The sequence below is a fragment of the Phyllostomus hastatus genome, unplaced genomic scaffold (genome assembly GCF_019186645.2).
Source record: "Phyllostomus hastatus isolate PE091 unplaced genomic scaffold, TTU_PhHast_1.1 phas_scaffold_55, whole genome shotgun sequence".
NCBI classification, from domain to species: domain Eukaryota; kingdom Metazoa; phylum Chordata; class Mammalia; order Chiroptera; family Phyllostomidae; genus Phyllostomus; species Phyllostomus hastatus.
In genome coordinates, this window is record NW_025334035.1 from 1391111 (window position 1) to 1413015 (window position 21905).

Below are 21905 nucleotides of genomic sequence, written 5' to 3' on the forward strand. Positions count from 1 at the left end.
TGTTTATTTTCCTTTCAGATTCGTGGATGTTCTTTATATTAATCCTGTGTTAATATTTGTATTGCAGATCTCTACTTCCAGACTCTGGCTTGTCTGTTGACTTTATGGTGGTTTTTTTTTTTTTTTTGTCAAAAAGAAAGTTGCAGCTTAGTATAATTAAATTTAAATATATTAATATTAGATTTGAGTTTAGGAAAGCCTTTTCTGATATTGTAATCATATTCTTCCTGTATTTTCTTCTAAAAGCTTTAAAGTTTTCCTTAACATTTAGGTCTTCGCTCCATTTAGAATTTAAGTGTTCTTCCCTGGCTGGTGTAGCTCAGTGGATTGAGTGCAGGCTGCAAACCAAAGTGTCGCAGGTTCGATTCCCAGTCAGGGCACATGCCTGGGTTGCAGGCCAAGGCCCCCAGCAACTGCACATTGATGTTTTTCTCTCTCTCTCTTTCTCCCTCCCTTCCCTCTCTAAAAAATAAATGAATAAAAATCTTAAAAAAAAGAAGAATTTAAGTGTTCTTCAGTGTGAGGCAAGGATCCTGTCTCATTTTGTTACTTGTGGGTATGAATAGTCTCAGCACCATGGAACTCAGTTCAGACTCACTGACTTTTATGCTGCCTTTGTCACGCCCACTTTGCTTTGTTGGTTTCCTCCCGTTCCTGCTTCCCTCCCACACTGCCTTGGTTGTTACAGCTTTATCGTGAACACTGTGTCTCTGATGGAATAGGACTCCCACTCCCGCCCCACTCCACACTTTGTTATTACTCTTCACAGTTTTTCGGGTTCTCATGGGATTTTACTCTTCATGAGAATATTGGGGTCAGCCTGTTAAGATCCACACAAAAAAATCTGTTGGGATTTTAATTGAATTTACAGTGAAAATTATAGATTACTTTAGGGAGAATTGACATCTTTACAGTATTCTTTTCATTTATAAAAATAATTTCCTTATACATTCTTCCATGTCCTTTAAAAATACCTTTGAATTTTTTCTGTAAAAGTCTTATATATCTTTCGTTAGATTTATTCCTAAGTGCCTTATACTTTTTGTTGCCACTGTTAATAGGTTTTTTTCTGTTATCTTTTCTCTAGTTATTTTGATGTGTGGGAGTGATACTGATTTTTTGTATGTTTTTCTTTTTTAATCCAGAAACCTTGCTGAACTCTCTTCTTAATTGTAATTGCTTGTCTGTAGAGTCTCTTGATTTTCTATATAAAAAGCATTATATCATCTTCAAAAAGAGGCAGTTTGATTTCCTTTCCCATTGCAGTTTGAATGTTATGTACAGAGTTCAGACTCTATTCTGTATCAAATTAGGAGCCATCACAGGTTTTGAGAAATGACATTTAAATATTTACATTTTATAAAAAATAATTTTGGTAGCCAGGTATAGGCGTGATTGAAGATGAAGAAGGGGTCAGCTGGGAGATGCTATTATTACAGTCACAAGGGTTTACAAGCCTGACCTTGGGTGGTCACAGAGGGAAGGAAGGGCAGAGAAGAGTACAAGAGAGATTTTACAATTGGGGTCAAAGGGACCAGGTGGAGGAGTAAATGTGGGAGGGGAGATTTGGGGAGCCAGCCATGACACTTGGGTTCCTTCTGGTAGAAGTGCAGTAGGAGTGATAGGATGAGGAGTAACTCTGGCTTCAAAACACCTCAGTTTTTAACAGGGCTGGGATAGGTATTTGGAGCTTATCTGTCTGTAATCACTCTTTCCCACTTGATTCGAAGAACATTTTTCTCAGTTTGTCCTCTTGAAATCTTCCATATAGATAAGTTCCAGTCTGATAAAGAGCTTCCAGTGACCCAGAGGCTGGAGAATGAGCTTGATGTGGTCGATGCAGATATCCTTCCAGGAGAAGCTCCATCTATTCCAGACCAAAATGCAAGCTTCAAAGATGAGGCATTAGCCCTGGCAAAAACCAAAGCAGTGTGGCAAAAGCCTGTGACGGAAAATGCACCCCTTAGGAAGAAAGACGGTCTGCCACCGGCAAGACTACAGCAAGTATGACGTCACTGCTCTCGTCCGGCCCCTCCATGTTAACCTGGCCTTGCCCGACCTCGCAGGCTGCTAAGAGGTGGAGTCAGGATTTGGGTTCTCAGACATCTGAGTGCCAGAGCACTGGATCCCACCTGTCTAAATTGCTGACTTAGCTTAGCTTCAGGTTGTTTCTATTTTTCAACAAAAATAGCAATTTTTAATATTGTTTCTAGGACAGGGCATTCTCATCCTGGTTTGCTAAAATCCTAACTTATTTGATACCATGATCCTAATCAGGCAGGCCACTTTAAAATTCAGGGTTTTTTTTTCTGTTTCTGGTTTGAAAATATGAAATTTGAGGGGATTAAAATTTGGTAATAAATAATAACTACTCAATAATAAAGGTATCCTAGGGCGAGTACTTTCTAATATGGCTTTGGAGGTCAGCTTACTTGGAACTATATTATATTTTAAGCTTTTGTTTAAAATTTAACTTAAGGCCCTACCCAGGGAGAACTGGTGAGAAGACTGCCTCCTAGTCTAAATACCCTCGATGCGGGGTACTGCCATTTAATGGTGCTATCCTGAGGCTTCCGTCGCAAACCTGTGTGTTAGCAGGTGGCCCCAGAAACAGGAGTCAGCAGGTACCACCAGTTACCAATAGAGCATGGATTTGGGGTGCATCTTTGTTCCTTGCCAAACCGACTCTCGGGGATCCCTGGGAAGTCAGAACTGAGCCTGTAAGGTTCAGCTTGGTGCTCTTCTTCAGAGATAGCCTCACCTTCCACAGCATTTTGGTACAGCCCCAATCATTTGTTTAGATGGCATATGCCTTTCCACCCTCATCATCATACGCTTCCTATATCGGCCCATTTAATCTGGAAACTTGTGAATAACTTCTCTCCCATTTTACATGAAAAAGCTGAGGATCAGAGAAGTTAAATATTTTAACCAGGAATATTTTAAAGATTAGCCCTGCCTGGCGTAGCTCAGTGAATTGAGCACGGGCTGCGAACCAAAGCATCACAGGTTCGATTCTCAATCAGGGCACACACCTGGGTTGCAGGCCACGGCCCCCAGCAACCGCACATGATGTTTCTCTCTCTTTCTCCCTCCCTTCCCTCTCTAAAAATAAAGACATAAAATCTTTAAAAAAAGAATATTTTAAAGATTAATCTCCCTTTTTTGTTTGTTTAATTAGGAAAACATATAAACATTTATTTTATATATAATATATACAGCATAGCAAAGCGAAGGATTCCAGTTTTACAGCTCCCTCCCCTTCATTACCGGCGTTATTTTAGTGCCACTTACACCCTCCCCCAGGTGCCACCTCAGTGTCTCTGGTTGAGTTTGTGCATGAACGGGGTAGGGGCATTTGAAGCTTCCTAGACAGAGTTTCTGTGATACCCATGTGGCTTTGTAATTCGTATTTATCTCTTACAGGGACTTCACAAAGCTGGCAAAAGTAGATCAGCCCAATCTCACAGCAAAAGCAGGTTGCAACAGACAACAGTTTCATCCAGATTAAAAATAAACCAACAGCCTGTGAAAGACAGTAGAGCTCCCTGGATACCTCCAAACCCAACGTCCCCCCCAGCGTCTCCTAAATGGTATGTCAAAATTCAAGGGACCTTTTGGGTATGTCATTTTACCTTTCCTGTATAGGTCAAAGGCGACCTGTTGTTTAGAGCAAACAAAGCAGCAGCCTTAGTTCCCACTAAGAAGAAAAGCTTATTAGGGTGAGTAATACGTAAGAAATTTTTATCTAAAAGTCTGTTGTTGGTTCCTTTTTCCTACCTGCATATGGGTGATGGAACCTCCACGGGCCACCCAGCACTTTGTGGACGTGTGTCCTTGTGTGGAGGGCCGGCCGCAGGCCCTCCTCACTTGACTCTCCACCCAGTAGATTTTAGTTATTTAAGGCCGGGAGCTGCGCCTTCCCTACATCTGGGTGTCGATGCCGAGCACAGTGTCTGACACTTAGTAAACCCTAGTAGGCACTCAGTAAATCTTTGCTGAATAAGTGAATATATTAAACTAATTCTAATTTGATTTAATTATGAATTATACAACCAAACAAATCTCAGACACTGTTCTGACTGCAGGGGACAGTTAGGGTAAGCTGACATTGTTGCTGTGTCACCCTCGTTCATAGCACCTGGAGAACGAGGAGCCACCATTCCGCAGAACGAGAGAGAATGTATTGACCTCCAGGGGCATTGGGGTCCAGTTGGGAGGAAATAGTCTTCGGGGAATTGAATGGGAAGGACCAGAAGGTCAGTAAATGGAAGGCAGCAAAAAGCAGTAGTGTGGGGAGCAGACGAGGGAGAAGTTAAGGGACTCTCGGCGCCTGCCTTTGGGAGGCTGGCAGGTACAGGGTAAGAAGCCGGTAGAATGGATTCCCCTTATGACTTTGGATGATTCTGAATAAATGGTTTTGCTTTACCCATCAACTCATAATTTAAAGTCGAAGAAACAATGTCTAGAGAATGTAATGCTTGCTCATGTAGCAGAGCTGGGACTGATGACAGGTCTTCCGCTCTCATAATGGGCTTTTCCATTTTTATTTCCTCTGAATTCTCTATTTTTATACATGCTAGTGTAGAGGCGTGGATTCAGTTGGTAAGCACCAATTAGCTGAAGTTTATATTGCAACCAGATATGCAGCGGACTGTCTGCTAGAGTGTGTGTGTGGTGGGTGAGGCTTCCAGGTTCAAGGTGCTGTGTTAGGCCTGATAAAGGTACGGAGTTGCTTTGTAACGTGGAATGTAATTAGTGACCCAAATCTGTATATTATAACAGGGTTTTGTTGAAGTTTATCCATTATTCTGTAATCGACTTTTGTTTTCCCATTTGAATTAGTGATTGCTTCTATGAAACAAAAGAAGAACTTCTCTCCTTTAACACTAAGCCCAAATCCTGGAGGGATCTCCCTCTTCTTTACATTCAGCTTCCACTTTAGGGCCCCGTGGGCTGGAGATGAACACTGGTTTAGTGCTTTCATCATCCCTGAGCTGGCACCTTTCAGTGAGTCATTGGGTGTAGAGCGAATGATTACAGAGATGTACTTTTCCATCTCTTGCAGTGCTGCATGGCTAAAGGTGAAATCTAGCCCCAAAGATGCCACAAAAGAGCAGCCTGTCCAGCAGGAAAGTACTCAAGAGGAAAGTAAAGTGACAGGTGCTATTGGGCACGAAGCAACTAGGTTTGTGCTGGGTTTTCATATCTTTGAAAATGTGAGGGCCCCTTTCGCATAGATTCTGAATTGAACGTTCTTTTCTTTCCTGTGTATAGAGTTAGTTATTTAAAATGTAAATTATTAACATTTTCTGTCAAACTATGCAGCTTAGACAGTGGTCCTCTTTTCTATTCCTTCTTATTTTATTCATTCAAAAATTATATGTGTGTGTGTCAAGTGCTTTACATATATTCACTCTCTTAATCATTATAACCCTGTGAAGTAGATACTGTTGTTATCGCCCCCATATTTCAAAGGAAGCACCTGGAGCAAAAGATGTTAAGTAATTGACCCATGAGCACACTATTAGTCAGTGACCAAAGCTGGGATTTGAACCCAGGCAGTCTGCCCCTGGTGGTATGTTATTCTGGTTGCTAAGCAGCAGGTATTTTAAGATCTAAGATTGAAGTTGGAGGAAAAAAGATTAGCAGAGGTACATTTTAGAGTCATCTTTGAGGCAGTGTTTGAATTAGTCATGCAGGTAGGTGAGGTTTATAAGGGAGTGAGTATGAAACAGAATTTAGTTGTGGGTCAAGGGCTGAGCTTTGAGTTAGCTCCCTAGAGTAGGGAGCAAGAATAGGAGTGGAACTAACAGAAGAGCATTAGACAAGAAGAAAAAGCAGAACAACATAATATTATGAGTAAGCTTTAACAAGAGAGGGCTCGAGCAAGGACTTCACACTTATTGAATGAGTTTTTAAGCTTGTTTATGCCGTGGGCTTCTTTGGCAGTTTGGTGGTACCTTTGGATTTTGTCTAACAATATTTGTAAATGCATACATAAAATACACAATTATCACAATATTTTTTAAAAAGTGTAAGTGTGCCAGTTGTGTACCAGTCACTTGTTTTGTATATGGTACAGTTGTGAGCGCTCTGGAGACTTAAAAATGGTCAAAACAGATCCCAGCTTATCCACGGCCAGTAGGAAGGACCTGCTGTGAGCTGTAGCTGCAGACAGAGCGTGACGTGGACCCTAGAGACTAAAGGGTTAAGAACAGAGATTTTAGACAGGGGACAGGATACTTCTTGCTGCAAAAACATAGGCTTCATGGAGAGAGATGAAAAATAAACTAGGACCTAACGAACAGACCTAAAGTACAGGCCTTAAGTAGGGGGTGAAAAGGTGAGAACATCCCCTGAGAGGACAGCAGTGAAAACAGGTCTAAACTTTGCATTTATTAGGCTGAAGGTGTTCTTGAAATTATGGGAAAGTAAAAATGAACATGGGCCATTAAACAATTTGATGATGTTTACATATCCTGAACTGAGAGAACCAAAGCCCGTCGGTACGCAGTGAAGGTGTTCAGGGTTAGCTTTCCCTTTCTCTCTGTATCTGACCTCACTGTGCCTGTAAGGCTGTCCTGAGGGTCCATATCTTTGTCTAAACTTGTAGCTACTGCAGCAGCTTTATTTTGTGGTCAAACAAGAAACCCTAAGTCTAGTGATGGCTAGTTTTCCAAAGAATACTCATTGGGCCATTTTTTGTTACTCTGCTCACCAGCTAGGAGAGCTTTAGCACAGAAGGGTCTTTTCACTGGGAACATTGCTTGGGGAGCCTTGTGGGGCCAGGGAGATGGAGTCGCCTCCTGAGTCCTCGTGGAGCCAGGCCTGGCACTCTGGAGGGCCCTGGTGCCTGCCTGTTTCTGGGGTGTGCACGTCTTGCAGGTCCAGGCGGAACTGGTCTAACTCTTTTTGCCCTGTCTGCTAGACTTGCTTGGCTTGATGCAGAAACTTCTAAAAGATTGAAGGAACTTGAAGAATTAAAAGCTGAGGAAGTGGACAAAGCGCAAAAACAGAGGTAAATAGGTATTTGTGAGGTAGAGAAAGATAAAGCAAGCCTGTTCTCCATCATCTAGCTATTTTAACAACTAGTTGAATTTGTTTAAAGGTGTGGTCACACTTTTTATGTTTATTGGCTATCTGCCTGCTTAAAAGATTTTGAAATCATGTAAGAAGCCTCCGTTAGAGCCCAGGTAGGAGACCAGGTCTCCCATCTGGCTGCTTTGAGACCTGGCTGCTTGGAGGAGAGTTGCAGTGACTGTTTTGTACCATCCTCTAGACTCTCTGGGCTTAATGCTGAAAGGGTTATTGAACTTGAGCTTTAGTGTCATCTGGGTGGATCTTTTGCTAAGGACCGTCATGCTGGTCTTTGGGTTGCTCCTTTTGAGGGGTAGGAGGAGGTCAGGCTGTTCAGACAAGAGTCTTCTGACTTTCCAGCTGGAGGGTAAGGATCTAGATGCCAGCATCCTAAGAGCTGAGTCGGGGAGGAGGGTTGTGAGTCTTAGCCCTTGGCAGTCAGCATGCATACATGACCCCTCTTTTTGGTGGGGTACCTATAGCCTCAGCTATGTTTGGCATCCCTTAGTCAAGAGACCCTTCCAGAGATTGAGTAGCCAGACTTCTCACAGAGTTAGAGAGAGTCTCACTTCTCAAGCATCCTTTGATGATGCTTGTCTTTCCCCTCCCAGCTCACCTTCAGGCCTAAGCGTACCTGGTACTCCCAGCCTTGTGCCGGTGTAAGTCAGGGGTGTGAGTGGTGTGGATTTTCAGTTTTCCCCATCACTGACTAAGGATCTAGCTTTCTCAGGTCAGCCTGGTTGTTACTGCCTTTGGCTTTCTGCTCTCCGGCACCACTTTTTCCTTGTCTTTGTGGGTTTGTGTTTAACCCTGTACTTTGGAGTTTGGGGAGGGAACACAGTTAGTTTTATTTGTCTTCTACCCTCTTTAGTTATTTAAAGGTGGTCGTTACTCTTTTAAAATGTACCGAGAGCCTGACGTACTTCTCCAGGTGTTTTGATCCAGGACCAGCAGTGTTGCATCTACCTGGGAGCTTGTTGGAAATGCAGAATCTCAAGCCTCAGTCAGACCAGCCGAAGCAGATCTGCATTTTAACATGATCCCTGGAGGGGGGCTCATATGGCATGAAAATTGGGGAAGCATTATGGCTTTATAATCATTTGTTTTTTTCCTTCACCTGCGGGGGGGTGTTGAATAAATATTCGAAATAGGATATTTTCTTGCTTTTGATTTTAACTTTCTGTTTTATTTCTAAATAGTGTTTCTGCCACCCAGTTAGCAGACAAGGTAGAGAAGGAAGTCCTGGAGCGTCTGAAGCCTCTGCTGGTCAAGGCCCAGGTGATCTAGTTCGTCTCATTTACTTGCCTTTCGGAAGTTCTAGATTAAACAGTTGCCACTGCGGAGATCCCACTGACCCTCTCTGCAGGGCCGAGTGTCTGGCAGCTGGGCCCTCGGTGCTGAACTGTGCTGCATGGTGTGGGTGCACCGCTGTGAGGGCCCCTGGTGGACACCCACAGACCACCACACACTGTTGAGGTGGGCTAGGGACAAAGGCAAGAGGAAGAGAGAAAAGCCCCACTTTGTAGAGAGGTGAGACTTCAGTTTGGGGGATGAGTTCAGATCACACTTCCCACTCTTAATCAAATAGACCTACCGGTGGTGGTGTGTGTAATTAACTGCCCCACTTGAATCCTGTGCTCTTTCACTTCGGGGTTTGGAATGATTGGCTCTGTTTTTCCAAAGGAGAGGGATGTTAGCACGACTTCTGTGCATAAACTGGGACTTTCTTGCAGAGGAGATTAAATACAGCATCATCAGCAGGTTGTGCCATCCTCTAAGCAGGAAGCTGAAGGTTATGGCCAGACCCTGTGGATGCATCTATAAATAGGAACAGCCTGTTTGTGTGGATAGACGAGGCCATGGAAGAGTATTATCCTCTTAAAGGGACAAATGGCATTCCGGGTCCCTGAAAAGGCCATGAGTTTCTGTAGCTGTTGTTGAAGAAATGTTGAATTATTTTTAGAGTCTGTGGAAATCTCAGGAATATAGAACTGAGAGGGCTCCTCCAGACCAAATTGTCCAACCTCCTTATTGTGGAACAGAGAAGTGGAGTAATTGCATAAAAACACACAGCTACTCCGACAATGTTTACAAAGTTGAAGGAGGAAAGGGGGCAGAAGGCCAAGATGAACACATGGCATTTATTTTCATGAAGACAGAGTGCTTTTAATCACTGCAGAAAGCCTAATGTAGCTAAAGCTGATGAATGGTTCCTCACAAAAGTTATTCTGTTACAGAATTCATTTGTATTAATACGGGTTATAATTTGTATAATTCATGAACGCACTTGTCTGTTTTAATAGAGAGTCAATTCTTCTCTGGAAGCGGATACTCATTTGAAGGATTGGCCGTCAGTAAGCCCAGCGACAGCCCAGCCTGCAGAGCAGGTATGTGTGGTGTTATTGTGCAGCAGTGTTGCCGGTTGTAAGGAAAATGATGCACACATTACTTTGCAAACACTAGATTATCCTACTCAGAAAGTGCAAGTTCTTTTTCACATTTGGCACGTTAATTCTTGCAGTGTGTATTTAGCATTGTGAGTTAGATCTGCCTTGCAAACAGCTCACAGAAATCTCTAGGGCCACAGGTTTTTGTTAGCGGCTCCTTTCCCCTCCTCCTGATGACAGTGTGTGGATGCACTGTGCAACCCTGAATGTTGGTGGCCTTCAGCAGAAGGATGGCTGTCCTCATTTCCTTTCATTCAGCCTAGTTTTGCTCGTTACTGGCCTAATTTCCTTTATACTTAGGGCCTAATAGTTACTGTTAGGCCAGCGTGTTTAGAGTGCCCAATAATGACCAGTATTGGCCTATCAGAGACAAAAGGTAGCCCAAGAAAAAATGATAACATTTGAGGGGGAAAAAACAATGTATTTTGTGGTTGTCCAGCCTCTGGAGGACTTGTGGGAATAGAGTTCCTACCTGCCCAGGGCTGTGAGTGGAAGGTGCTGATTGCGTCCACCGAGTCTTTGTGGAAGGCGGAAAGAAGTTACTGCTTTATGTGCTCAGAGCCCATGGGAAGGTTCCAGAGTTAGAGGGAAGTTGGAATGAAGCTCTGCCCAGCCTAGTGACCTTAAGAGCAGGAAGAAGGGAATAGATTTTGAGAATATATCTCCAGTATAATTATTAATCAGTATTTTAGCTGCAGCATATTTTCATAATCTTTGTGATTATAAGTTTATTGTACCAAAATTTTGTGAAAGAATCTCATGTGAGGTGAGGCTTCTAAAACTGGAAACGGAAAGCCTGCATTTAGCTCTTACGACTCGGGTATGCTGTGGCTTAGGGTTTTGTGCAGCACAGCCACCAAGTGGTACTTTTCTCTCCCAGCAAAATAACGAGGCTAACATCTAATCTAAGAAGGCAACTCCATATGGCATTTAATAAGAAAGAAAATGAAGTGATTATAAGTGCTGCCTGTGAGGTGAGCATGGCAACAAACTCATAACTATCAACAACTGAACCTAAAAAACAAAGAAACAAAAAAACAAACTAAGCAAACAACTAGAACAGGAACAGAATCACAGAACTGGAGATCGCATGGAGGGTTATCAGCAGGGAGGGAGAGGATGGGAATAGGGGAAAAGGTACAGGGAATGAGAAGCATAATTGGTAGGTACAAAATAGACGGGGAGGCTAAGAATAGTATGGGAAATGGAGAAGCCAAAGAACTTACGTGGTAGGACCTGTGGTCCTGAACTAAGGCGAAGTGGTGGGGGGGTGGGAGGGTGGGTAATACTGGTGCGGGGGATGCAGGGCGGAGTGGGGGAAGGGGGAGGAAAAAAATGGGACAACTATAGTAGCATAATCAAAAAAATATATTTTAAAAAAGAATAACCAGCCCTCTATGTAAGGATTACACTGTAGGCATTAAATGGTCTTTAATACAATTTACTGAAAAAGAAAAGTAACTCTATCAGCATTTATCACTCCGGGCTGCTGGTGGGCATTGGGACTGTTGCAGGCAGTTTCCGAGGCGGCACCATCAAGAGCTGGTGTTTATAAATGACTGAGCAAAGACAAACCAAAAAAGCTCTTTCCAGTTGGCATGATGAAGTAAAATTTATTTTGCTGTATGAACTTTAAAAAAGACTGTGGGACCTTGGACACAAATTTTCAGAAGTCTTATTTCTGAAATGGAGAGGATATCTGCTGCATTTCATAAGTAACATACAACTTTCAGTAGATTTACTCATAGACAAGATGATCTCTGACACCAAAACGAAGCTCCTGGAAGGGCACCAGTATAGCATATTCATCTGTTGCTGCTGCCATTGCCATTAACTGAACTTGCACACGAACTATATATTTTCCCCAAATGTACAAGCTTTTTTAAACTTTAAAGTTGTATGTGCACATGGCTACAAATCAAACAATTCAAAGTTAAACCTCCCCGCAAAGGGGTGCCATGTGCTGGTTCAGTGCCCAGCTAGCTGCTTTCTTATTTTGGTGACCTTTCCGTATCCGCACGCTAGACCTTGTCTTTTTTGACAGCCAATAAAGATATGAAGAAACAACCAATCTTAACCAAAGTTAAAGAAATAAAAATTAGTTGAATAACCAATACAGAAAAATTTAGAAACAGCTATACCTATAATATTGGTCTAGGTAATTGACATACATATATTTTTATGTGTAAAATGGAATGTCAAGAATACCATGTGCCATTTCTTCTGTGAACTGTTAAAAGTTTTTTAAAATTGGCTGTGGCAGTGGCCGTCTTCACTGAGTGTCTTACTTGTGTCCGCCACTGTGCTGTGTCCCAGCACACAAGTGCTGGTACATCCCTTACAAGTCTGATATATGAGATTATTGTTTCCATGTTGCAGATGAGAGGGTTGAGGCCCAGAGAGGTTCAGTAAACTTGCCCACCATTGCAGATGTATCAGTGAGTAGACCCAGGATTTAATCCCAGGAAAGTCTCATTCCAAAGCCTGGTGGTAACATGTCCCCAGCAGACATTCTTTGCAAAGCCTCTTTCAGAGCGGATTATAGACACACAAGATAGACTCATGTGTCAGGGTCATATATAGACATATATTAGAATAAAAATATACAACTCATGTAAAAATGCTTTGCAAATCATAAAGTGCTTTGTGAATGTCAAGAATATAAGCTCAAGAAAGGCTGGTCAAGCTTTCCCACTTGTAGGTAGAAAGTCTCAAGCAAAGAAAAGAACCATGAACTTTGGTGATGTCATGAGCCAAAAGAGAATAGATACATCCTCTGGCATATGTGATGTGTAAGACACTGGATATTCTTCCGAGTACGGCACAAGGAAGATTCTTGCTTTACCAGCTGGCAAAACAGGTAATGGTAATTTACACAGACAATACTAGTGTCACTTGGTTTAACACCACTGTTTAAATGGCTGTGGTAAAAAGTGTGCTGATGTTCCTGATTCTGGTATTTACTGACATAAGGAGAGGGCTAATGTAGCATAGAAACTGTACCAGTTGGCTCACATGCAGTTGGCTCGTGATCAGCACTTCTCTGTAAGTCCCTCTGTTGTTTTTGTGTGACCTCTTTATCCCCCTCCCTCGTTTCGCAGGCTAGTTCTGTTGACGGTGCACCCAACAACAGTTGTCAGCTGGATGGCGTGCTGGAAGATACCACTCCTGAGCTCTGTGCTAGGGCTCGTCCTAAGATCTTGGAGCCTGACTCCTTAGCCACCTTGGACGACAGCACGTACCTGGAGACCATGATGCTCCGAATGGAGGAAATGGAAGTAAGTTCTAGGGCTGCAGGCTCTCATGCCCACTGGGGGCTGTCCCCTGCTAAGTGTGGGTCCTCCTCACATTTCTGTAGCTTAGGACTTCAGGATCATACCACTGGTTTTATGAGGGGGAACCCCCCCCCAAACTGGAATTATCCTCTGGCTCCCTTATAGTAAGTCTTGCCCCTGTAGGTGAGTGTTCTGGGGACCCGTCTGTATCAGCGTACCAGCTGGCATTCTTGTGAGGGGCTGCCTTCAGCTTCCGTGAATTTTTTTTGAAGACTCTCTGAATGTGTTTGCTCATTTCATGATGAGTGATTTAGGAGTGCACCTGCCCACACTGTGCTGATTGTCCAGCAGTGTTTGACCAAAAATGGCATGACTACCATGCCCACCCTCCTATTCACCCAAACCTTGAGCAACGTGTTTGTTTTCCCCCGGATGAAAAAAGTCCTCCAAGGGAAACGTGCCAATGTGGAAGAGGTGAAACAAAAACTGACAGAAGCAGTAAAAGCTATCAAAATAGATGAGTTTAAAAGCTGTTCTGAGCAGTGGAAAAAGTGTCTCGATAGGTGCATAGCATCAAATGGAGAGTGCTTTAAAGGTGACTGAAGTTTGAACATGTAAGAATAAGTACACAGTTTTTAATGAAGAAATTCCGGGGGGTGGGGGTTGAGGTCCCCCTTGTAAATCCTAGCTTAACTGCCAACCAAGTGTAAGGTCTCGATAAGGTCTCTTACCCTCTCCAATAGGTAGGGTATCATTGTGCCTGTAGCAGCTGACTGCCTGGCACAAGCTCAGGAAGTGATCATTGTCAGTTTCTCCTGATGTCATTGATATGTGATTCAAAAAAACGCCAGGACCCTGGGCTTCTCCATCCCTGAGCGTGTACATGCTGTTCATTTGCCTCTTCCACCTGCTAGTGCGTGATCCTGACACCACAGATAAGTTTACCTTCACCTCCACGGTACTCCTTTAGAGTGCTTTTGTCAGAACTTTCAATCTCAGACATTACCCAACACAACTGGAGCATTGTTCAGAGTAGGAAATTGAGACACAGTGAGGAAGTAAGTGATGTGGCTAAGGTCTCAAAAAGACTCCCCCCAGAGCTAGGATGCGCTCTTGTTCTAAGATCCTGCTGTTTTCTTCAGAACTGCACTGTGGTGAAATCTCATTTTAGCTTTGCTGCTAAATAGAAACATTACGGGAAAGATGATTTTTTTGTTGTTGCTTTTTGAAAATTTAAAGATGTGTAGTTTATCATAGACTTGCAACCAGTTTCCTAGTCTTGGGGGAAACTGTCTAGACCGAAAGTGTCCAATATGGTAGTTTGTAGCTAAATGTGGCTATTTAAATGTAAATTAATTAATATTAAACACACTACTCATGTTTTTAAGTGGCCAAAGTGGTCAGTCGTTTGTGGTTACTATATTGGACATATTTCCACCATCACAGCAAACTCTGGTCTAGATTAGATTAATTAGATTAATTGCTTCATTTTATTTTAGACCTCACTTCATAAACTAACCACTTCCTGGTCTGGCAGATGCTCATTTCTGGCAATGTGTCAATATCAAATATATCTGCTGAACTGTGACATTCTCATCAGCTCTGGTTTGTAATGAAACTAACTTATTCACTTTTTTTTTTTTAAGAAATACCAGGAGACAGTTCGCCAAAGATATAATAAAATTGTATATACTGATCCTCATCTGTGGATGCAGGAAGGAAAAAATGGTGAGTGTTCCCCTTACTTTTTCCCCCAACATTATATCCTGAAAATTTTCAAACATACAGAAAAGTTGGGCGAATTCTACAGTGAACACTCATATGTCCATCTTGTAGATGCAGTGAATGTGTTGCCTTATTGGCTTTCTCCATCCTCTCTCCACCCATTAGCTGGTCCCATTTTGCATGCGTTTCAGAGTGAGTTGCGGACATCAGTGCATGTCACCCTGAACGTTGCAACATATGCGTCAGCAACAAGAGTTTATTATTTGTGGCTCTTTTCCTTTCAAGGTAAAATTTACATATAATAAAATTAACTGTGTCATTTCATGGGTTTTGATAAATGGATAATTGCACTTTTTTCCCCCACTGTAGTTTTGCCTGTTCTAGAATCTTATATAAATCGAATCATACTTGTGTATATTCTTTGTCTAAGACTTCTTCCATTCAGCATGATGGTTTATAGATTTATCTATGTTACTTGTTTCCTATTGCTAAGTTTGTAACCAGTTAAAGCACAGATTCAGTGATTTACAACACAGATTTACTCTCTTACACGTCTGGAGGTCAGAAGTCAGAATCGAGACTTAAAGGGCTAAAATCAAGGTGTCGGCGTCGCCTGAGTCTGCCTGCATTCCTTGGCTCATGGCCGCACTGCTCCAGGCCTGCTCCTGTTGTCACACCTCCTTCTCTCCTGTGGGAAAATCTCCCCAGGACTGCCTGTTAGAAGGACACTTTGGTTACATTTAGGGTGGACCCTGATAATCTAGAATACTCTCCCTATCTCAAGATTCTTAATTTAAAGTTCTTCTTGCCATGGAGGAGAATATTCACAGGTTCCAGTGATTGGAATGCGGACACCTTGCAAAGCCATTATTCCACCTACCACACTTACATCAGTAGTACATTCCTTTTCATTGCCGAGTAGTATTCCCTTCGATGCATGTGCCACATCTAGTTTGTCCATTTGCTTGTGGATCTACATGTGGTTGTTTCTAGTTTTGAGTTATTAGAACTAAATCTACTATGAATATATTCATGTATAGTCTGTATGGACATACACTTTTATTTTTCTTGGATAAACACCTAAGAGTAAACTTGCCAGGTTGTGGGATGGCTATGTGCCAAACCTTTCCCCAAAGTGGCTGTACCATTTTACACTCCCATCCACAGTGAGTTTCTGTTGCTGGATGTCCTCACTAACCCTTGATGTTGTCAGCCTTTAATTACAGCCATGCTGGTGGGCGTGTAGTGATATCTCATTGTGGCCTGCATTTCATTTCTGTGATCAGTAGTGAGGTTTAGAAAATTTTCAAGTGATTATTAGCCATTTATGTATCTTCCCTTGTGAAGTATTCAGATCTTTTGTACATTTTTCTAATGAGTTACCTATCTGCCTACTCATTTATTTATTTATTATAATCCACTTGTAGAGTGGGATATTTATTATAAACTTGCTCAGTAAAAGAATAAGAGTCCAACAACTTGTCAATAGAAGATGACAAAACACACGAGAAGCTTAACCATTCAGACATATACTGGACCCTGAGCCCCCCTAACACCAAAGAAATATGCAGTATTTTGAAACACACAGGAGACAATTTTTTTAAAACTGGCCATAAACTAGGTTGATCATTTAGCATTTAACTGAGTTATAAAAAAATCTATCCTAACATGCCTTGTTAATCCAGCTGGGTGTTTGCTTCATTAATAAGTTTAAAAGTACAGACTGTTGCAGCTGTGGACACCCACAAATATGCCAATGGGGAATGAACAGTCTCACATTTTGAGGGTTGTGTTACTGGGACCGGGACCTTCATGCCAATGATCCTGAAGTCACTGATGTAAACTCAGGGAGTGTTGTCCAGTTTGTGGAGAGCGACAGGGAGCGAGAGTAGAGGGAGCCTGACCACTGTTCAGGGTCCACACCAGAAGTTCTGTCCTCCTGGCCAGGGCTCTCCACTGTCCCACCCTCAGTGAGGAGAGGAACTGGGAAATGCGTCTAAGCAGATTAAATGGTGCTATCTGGAAAAGTGAGCCTGTGGCACCTGAAGAAAGAAGCCTAAAAGCATGGGTGTGGCTGGGCAGTGGGCAGGAGCCAGACACTGAGGCCAAAATGAAAGTCAGAACACGAACCCCCGTTGGCGTCATGAAGACCACACACTTGGACCACAGAGCAGTCAAATCCTGACCAGGAACGACAGCAGGAAAAAAAATGACAAAAATGGCGTTATAGAGAGAGTACATTAACCCACATCTAAGTTACATGTGGTTTCAGAAGGGCTCTGTGTTGGCAAGACCACGTGTGTGTAAGAGAATCGTGACGAAGCTACTGCCTCCCTGTATCAGAATCCATGTGGCAGAGCTGAAGGGGCACGCAGAGGGACATTTGTCATTTTGCAGGGTTTTATTAGAATGGAAAAACTGGAAAGTAATAAATTTGGGTTCCAGCTGAAGGATGGGGCAGGACTGGCCCAGTCATGGCATCTGCCGTGGTGTTTCCTAGTATGCACTCATTTGAGCCCCTTGAGTCGTGAGCTGGAACTGAAGCCTTCTCACATCTGTTAGTGTCTCAGGTGTGGTCTCCTGTGTAACCTAAGATGCAAGTGTTTAGCCCTGGCTGGTGTGGCTCAGTGGATTGAGCACCGGCCTGCGAACCAAAAGGTCGCCAGTTTGATTCCCAGTCGGGGCACATGCCTGGGTTGTGGGCCCAGATCCCCAGTCAGCAGCCACACAGTGATGTTCCTCTCTTTCTTTCTCCCTTCCTTCTCCTCTGTCTAAAATAAATAAATAAATAAAATCCTTTAAAAGGGGAGAAAAAGGATACGAGTATTTAAAGAGGTCTTCCCCACGGTCCTTACTCCAGGGTTTCTCTGCGGTGTTGGTTCTTAGAGGGACTCTTGTTTGAGACAACACTGAAGGCTTTCCATTGTCCTTAGATTCATAAGATTTCTCTCTCGTGTAAGAATAAATGTCCACTAGAGATGAACGAAGGTTACAAGCTTTCCACTGGCCTTATCTTCACAGGCCTTCTTTCTGGTGTGAATTTTCCCATTTCTGTGTGAGGTAAGAGTTCAAGGAAGACTTCCCTGTACGTCGAATCGGCCTATTGAGCTCACCCTGCCAACATGGCCTTTTCATGCATTCGGTGTTTTGAGAAAAAGGAAGCTTTCTCCACATTCCTTTCATTCTGAGGGCCTTTCTCACCTGTGCTGCTTTAGATGGCTTTTAAGTCCTGGATTATTAGGGCAGCCTCTTCTGCATTCCTGTCACTTACAGGGCCTCTCTGCAGTGTGGGTCCTTGTGTGTACGGCATGTTTTGAGGGCTTACAGAGGGCTTTCCCACACTCCTTACATTTATGGACTTCTCTGCAATGTGCCATAGTAAATCTTTATTAAGGTGAAGGAATATTGAAAGACTTTCCCGGTTTGTTGCACTCAGAGGGTTTCTTCTCTCCGCTGTGGGTTCTCATGTGTTTCATAAGGATTGAATGAGCACAGGACTTCCTGCAGTCCTCACGCTTCCTTACGGTTCCCTCCGCAGCCCCAGTGCTCCTGTGTGGCTCTTCAGAATGTGTGGGTTGTGGGAATTCTTCATGCATTCTGGGTGCACATTTTTTGTCCCCAGGCTTTTTAAGTACTTCGTCTTTTTAAGTAACCGCTTTATTAAGGTATAATTCACATACCATAAAATTCCCCCTTGTACACTGTACTGTGGTATGCGAATTTTTAGTGTATTTATGGAGTTGTGCAGACATCACTGCCATCTACTTCCAGAACATTTTCATCACCTGAACAGAAGCCCTGCCTCCACTTGGCAGTCCGCACACACGGTTTCCCCTCACCTAATTATCTTTATCAAATGTGTTTCATTACGGCAGACACTTAATTTTTATGAAGTCGAACTTCGAATTTTTCTCCGGTCATTTTCGCTTTCTTTGATCTAAGAAACCTTTGCCTACTCCCAATTTGAAATGAGTCTCTTGTTTTCTCCTAGGGACTTTTATGGTTTTTGCTTTTATGTGTAGGTCTGTGATTCATCTTGAATAAAAGTTTGCCTATGGTTTGAAGTAGAGGTTACAGCTCATTTTTTCCCCCTTAATGGATATCTGTTTGGTCTCATACCATTTGTGGGAAAGACTTTCACTTTTCTCTTCCACTTGTAAAAATTCATACATACGCATTTTGGCTGCAGTTGCTAGGCTACAATCACAATTTTGGCTGGGAAGTGTTACTCAAATTCTGTTTGACTCAGGCTTATCGGTAATTCCCTTCCTCAGTGAAAGGAGGTGAGTGAAGTGCGGTTAAACATTACCTCTGAAGAAATCTCAGTACGAGGAGTACTAAGGCATGTAAAGGAAATGTAGGTATAGGTGATTTACAGCAGTGGCCTGTGTCACGGATACTTCTTTTAAAATCCTGTGTCGGGTATTGTCTCAGAAAAAGTGTTCTCTGTGTCCAATTTTCCCAGAAGATTGAGCCTTCTAAACACAATACTGATCCATTCCTTTCTTGTTCTCTGTGACTTTCAAACACTGTATTCTTCACTCATAGTGTTCACTCTTTCCCCCAACCTTGATCCCAGTCCATTTTCATCTTTAAAACACTAGCCAGAACCCTTCTCCAGGGCCTGGCTCGTGTGACCCTGTGTGTTCTGTGCCTGCAGTGCTCTTCTTGGCTTTCCTGTCCTGGAACTTGGCTCCCTTCCTCGCCCGCGAACTCCCCTAGACTTCTGGCATATCCTGTATGTGAGGAGCTTGGCCACAGATTCTTTGAGGCCAGAGAGTTTGTCATATCCACTTGCATTTCCCACTGCACCTAGCATGGGCTGGCGTGGGTGAATCAGGGGGCATTTTAGCATCATTTTGTATGGAAGCAGAGCAAAGGGGCGTGCTGAAAGGCAGCTCGCTCCACTGATGGTTTGGCCACTGCTCACAATGTTAGGGTGCATCACACAAAAGATAGTCTCACCTAGGACTCAGTGTTCTCTTTTTTCAAGGGCAAGTTGAATGATTAGTCACCATCTGTGACAGTGCAGAAAGTCTAAGTATACATTGAAAAAAAAAAAGCCCTTTAGAGCACTAGGTACTAAAATGAATTTTTGGACACTTCAGTTCCAGAGTCATGAAATCCTAGTAAGAATCCTATGTTTCTAGTTGTTCAGATGGTATGTTCAATTGCCTCACAAAACCCCATTTAAAGTGATTTTTGAATTGTGCAGGTTCTAATCTGTATATCCTCTCTTTCTGTGAACAGTTGAAAATTGATTGTACTCAGCAATATTTTTACAGAAACTGACTTAGGTTGTATTTCTAACAGTAAGAAATCACAAGCATATAAATGAGTAGAGAAAGTTATTTGATTTAAAGATTCTCCTTGCCTAAGAGAAGGACAAGTCTTCCCACACTTGAAGTGCACTTAAAATTATAAATAACCTGGAACTCAAAAGACCTGTCAAGCCTGCAAGATACAGTTAATAAGTTAATGTTTTGACTATCGTCATGCAGATTCTCCAGCAATGCCCGTCGACAAATTAAATCAGCTAATTAAGTGTTCAGGTGTAAGTGGTTTTTTTCTTTCTCCCTAATCAAACCATTTAAAGGTTAAAAAACAGACTCAGCTGCTTATGATTCCTTGAATGGGTGGCTGGATCCTAATGGAGCCTGCACAGCCTGGGGCTTCACACACGCTTCCTCAGAGCTAGTGCAGGCTTAAAAGGAGTTCATTTCTTAAAAGTGACACATCATTGGCTTGTGTCTTTGTAACTTTTAAATTCACCTTCTCAAGAAAAACCGAAACTTTTTTCATTGCACCGCTGACTAAACCCATCGTGCTTAAGAGGTGTGCCTGCGACTTCCTCACTGGTTGTGGGCCACGGGACAGCTCTGGTAGGTGCGTTGGCTTCTCTTTGTGGACGGTCACGTTGTGCTCCTCCCTTTCTAGACCAGACATTCCCGGCAGTCAGTGCAAGTCCCCTTTCTCCTCATCCAATCAGGATCACAAAGACGGCAGCCGGCAGAGACTCAGACGTGAACATCGTGTTAGAAAGGCCCTGGAATGGCAAGTAAGGAGCCACAAGACTCTGATTTCACTGTAGTTGTTGCCTTTGATGCTGTTGAGTTTCATATTCTTTCAATTGGCACAAGACAGAGAAATTCTTTTGAGCAAGATCTTGCCAAACGCCAGGATGGCTCAGTAAAGCAGCATGTTTATAAGGTGGGTAGGGAGTGTATAGCATCTTAAGGAGCCTGGTTTTTATTGTTGGAAGCATCACATGGGCACTTGTGGTTATACTGATAACTACTGCAAGATTTGCATTCAGAATTCTTTCGTCTGTGAGCTCCACGGAGCTCCTGCCCTGTGGAGGGTCAGTCCAGCAAGATGGGGAAACGAGTGCTGATGGCCTGAGTTTTGTAAGCCTTCGGTTAGCAAGCCGTTGGGTGAATGGACCAAGTACCTTGCTTACAGGTGATTTTGAATGTTGTCATTTTTGTTGCTCTTAGTTCCCTGGATGAAAGTGTGGGAACAGAGAAGCTGGAGAAAAGAGAGCCTCCCCTTGTCGCCGTTCCAGAAGATTCCGAACCGAGAAAGGGTCAAGCTGCACTCTTTGTCCCAGCTGGTATGCGGCGCCGCATCGGGGACTACTGCAGCCGGTACGAGCGGTACCTCCGGATGGTCTCTCACGAGGCTGTGGGCTCCTTCAATCCGTGGCTGATTGCCGAAAGGTCAGTGAAATGTCCTGTGCCTCTGAGTAGGAACAAGCGCCAAGTGTTCCCAGAGGGCGGCCTGGCCAAGGCCTCGCGCCGTGCTGTCAGGCCTTGGAGTTCCGGTGGTTGCTCTCGGCCTGTGGCCAGGTTTCTCTGCTGACAGCCTTTCTTCAGCCAGAAGAGACTGTAAAACAGCCTGGGTGCTGGCACCCAGAGGGACGTCCGGCACCCCCTCCTCAGCAGAGACACGCTGTGCAAGTCAGGGAGGATGTCCTGTTGCTTGTAGTGAGGGCTGCGTCCGTCAGAGGACACCGGATTGTGTGGGGTCAGATGAAGTTGTGACTGTGACAGCTCCACAGCCAGGACAGACTTGCACACAGGAGTGGGCCTGTGGACTTGGCCAGGCTTTGTTCAGCCCCGCTCCTGCCGAGGGTCCCCTCCCCTGGGCAAGGCTGTTTGTGCGGTCCCGAAACACAGTCTTGCTGCTACTAACTTTTGGAAGAATGGGCAACCTTTTTATGTAAGTAGTTCATTGAAGCATGTGTGTAGCCCCAACTGGTGCAGCTCAGTTGGTTGGGGGAAGGGGATCCCCACAAAGCAAAAAGTCGCCAGTTTGATTCCCAGTCAGGACACATGCCTGGGTCGCAGGTTCAGTTTCTGCCTGGTTGGGTAAGAGA

At 43.5% G+C, this 21905-nt stretch overlaps 1 protein-coding gene across 9 annotated transcripts in view; it reads left to right on the forward strand.

Annotated features, from left to right (window-relative positions):
* The window catches only part of KIAA0753 (KIAA0753 ortholog), a 62856-nt gene that overhangs the window by 32645 nt on the left and 8306 nt on the right, over nt 1-21905 (forward strand). For 4 of the 9 annotated variants that reach the window (XM_045824527.1, XM_045824528.1, XM_045824526.1 and 1 more), the window contains 11 exons: nt 1772-2004; nt 3427-3593; nt 5069-5188; nt 6932-7021; nt 8280-8358; nt 9384-9467; nt 12629-12805; nt 14449-14530; nt 14639-14812; nt 20465-20585; nt 21025-21246. In XM_045824527.1, coding sequence (XP_045680483.1) covers nt 1772-2004; nt 3427-3593; nt 5069-5188; nt 6932-7021; nt 8280-8358; nt 9384-9467; nt 12629-12805; nt 14449-14530; nt 14639-14812; nt 20465-20585; nt 21025-21246 — 1549 coding nt within the window. Of the gene's footprint in view, nt 1-1771; nt 2005-3426; nt 3594-5068; nt 5189-6931; nt 7022-8279; nt 8359-9383; nt 9468-12228; nt 12388-12628; nt 12806-14448; nt 14531-14638; nt 14813-20464; nt 20586-21024; nt 21247-21905 lie in introns of those variants that run through there. The other 5 variants (XM_045824530.1, XM_045824529.1, XR_006783995.1 and 2 more) reach the window with 5 other exon arrangements.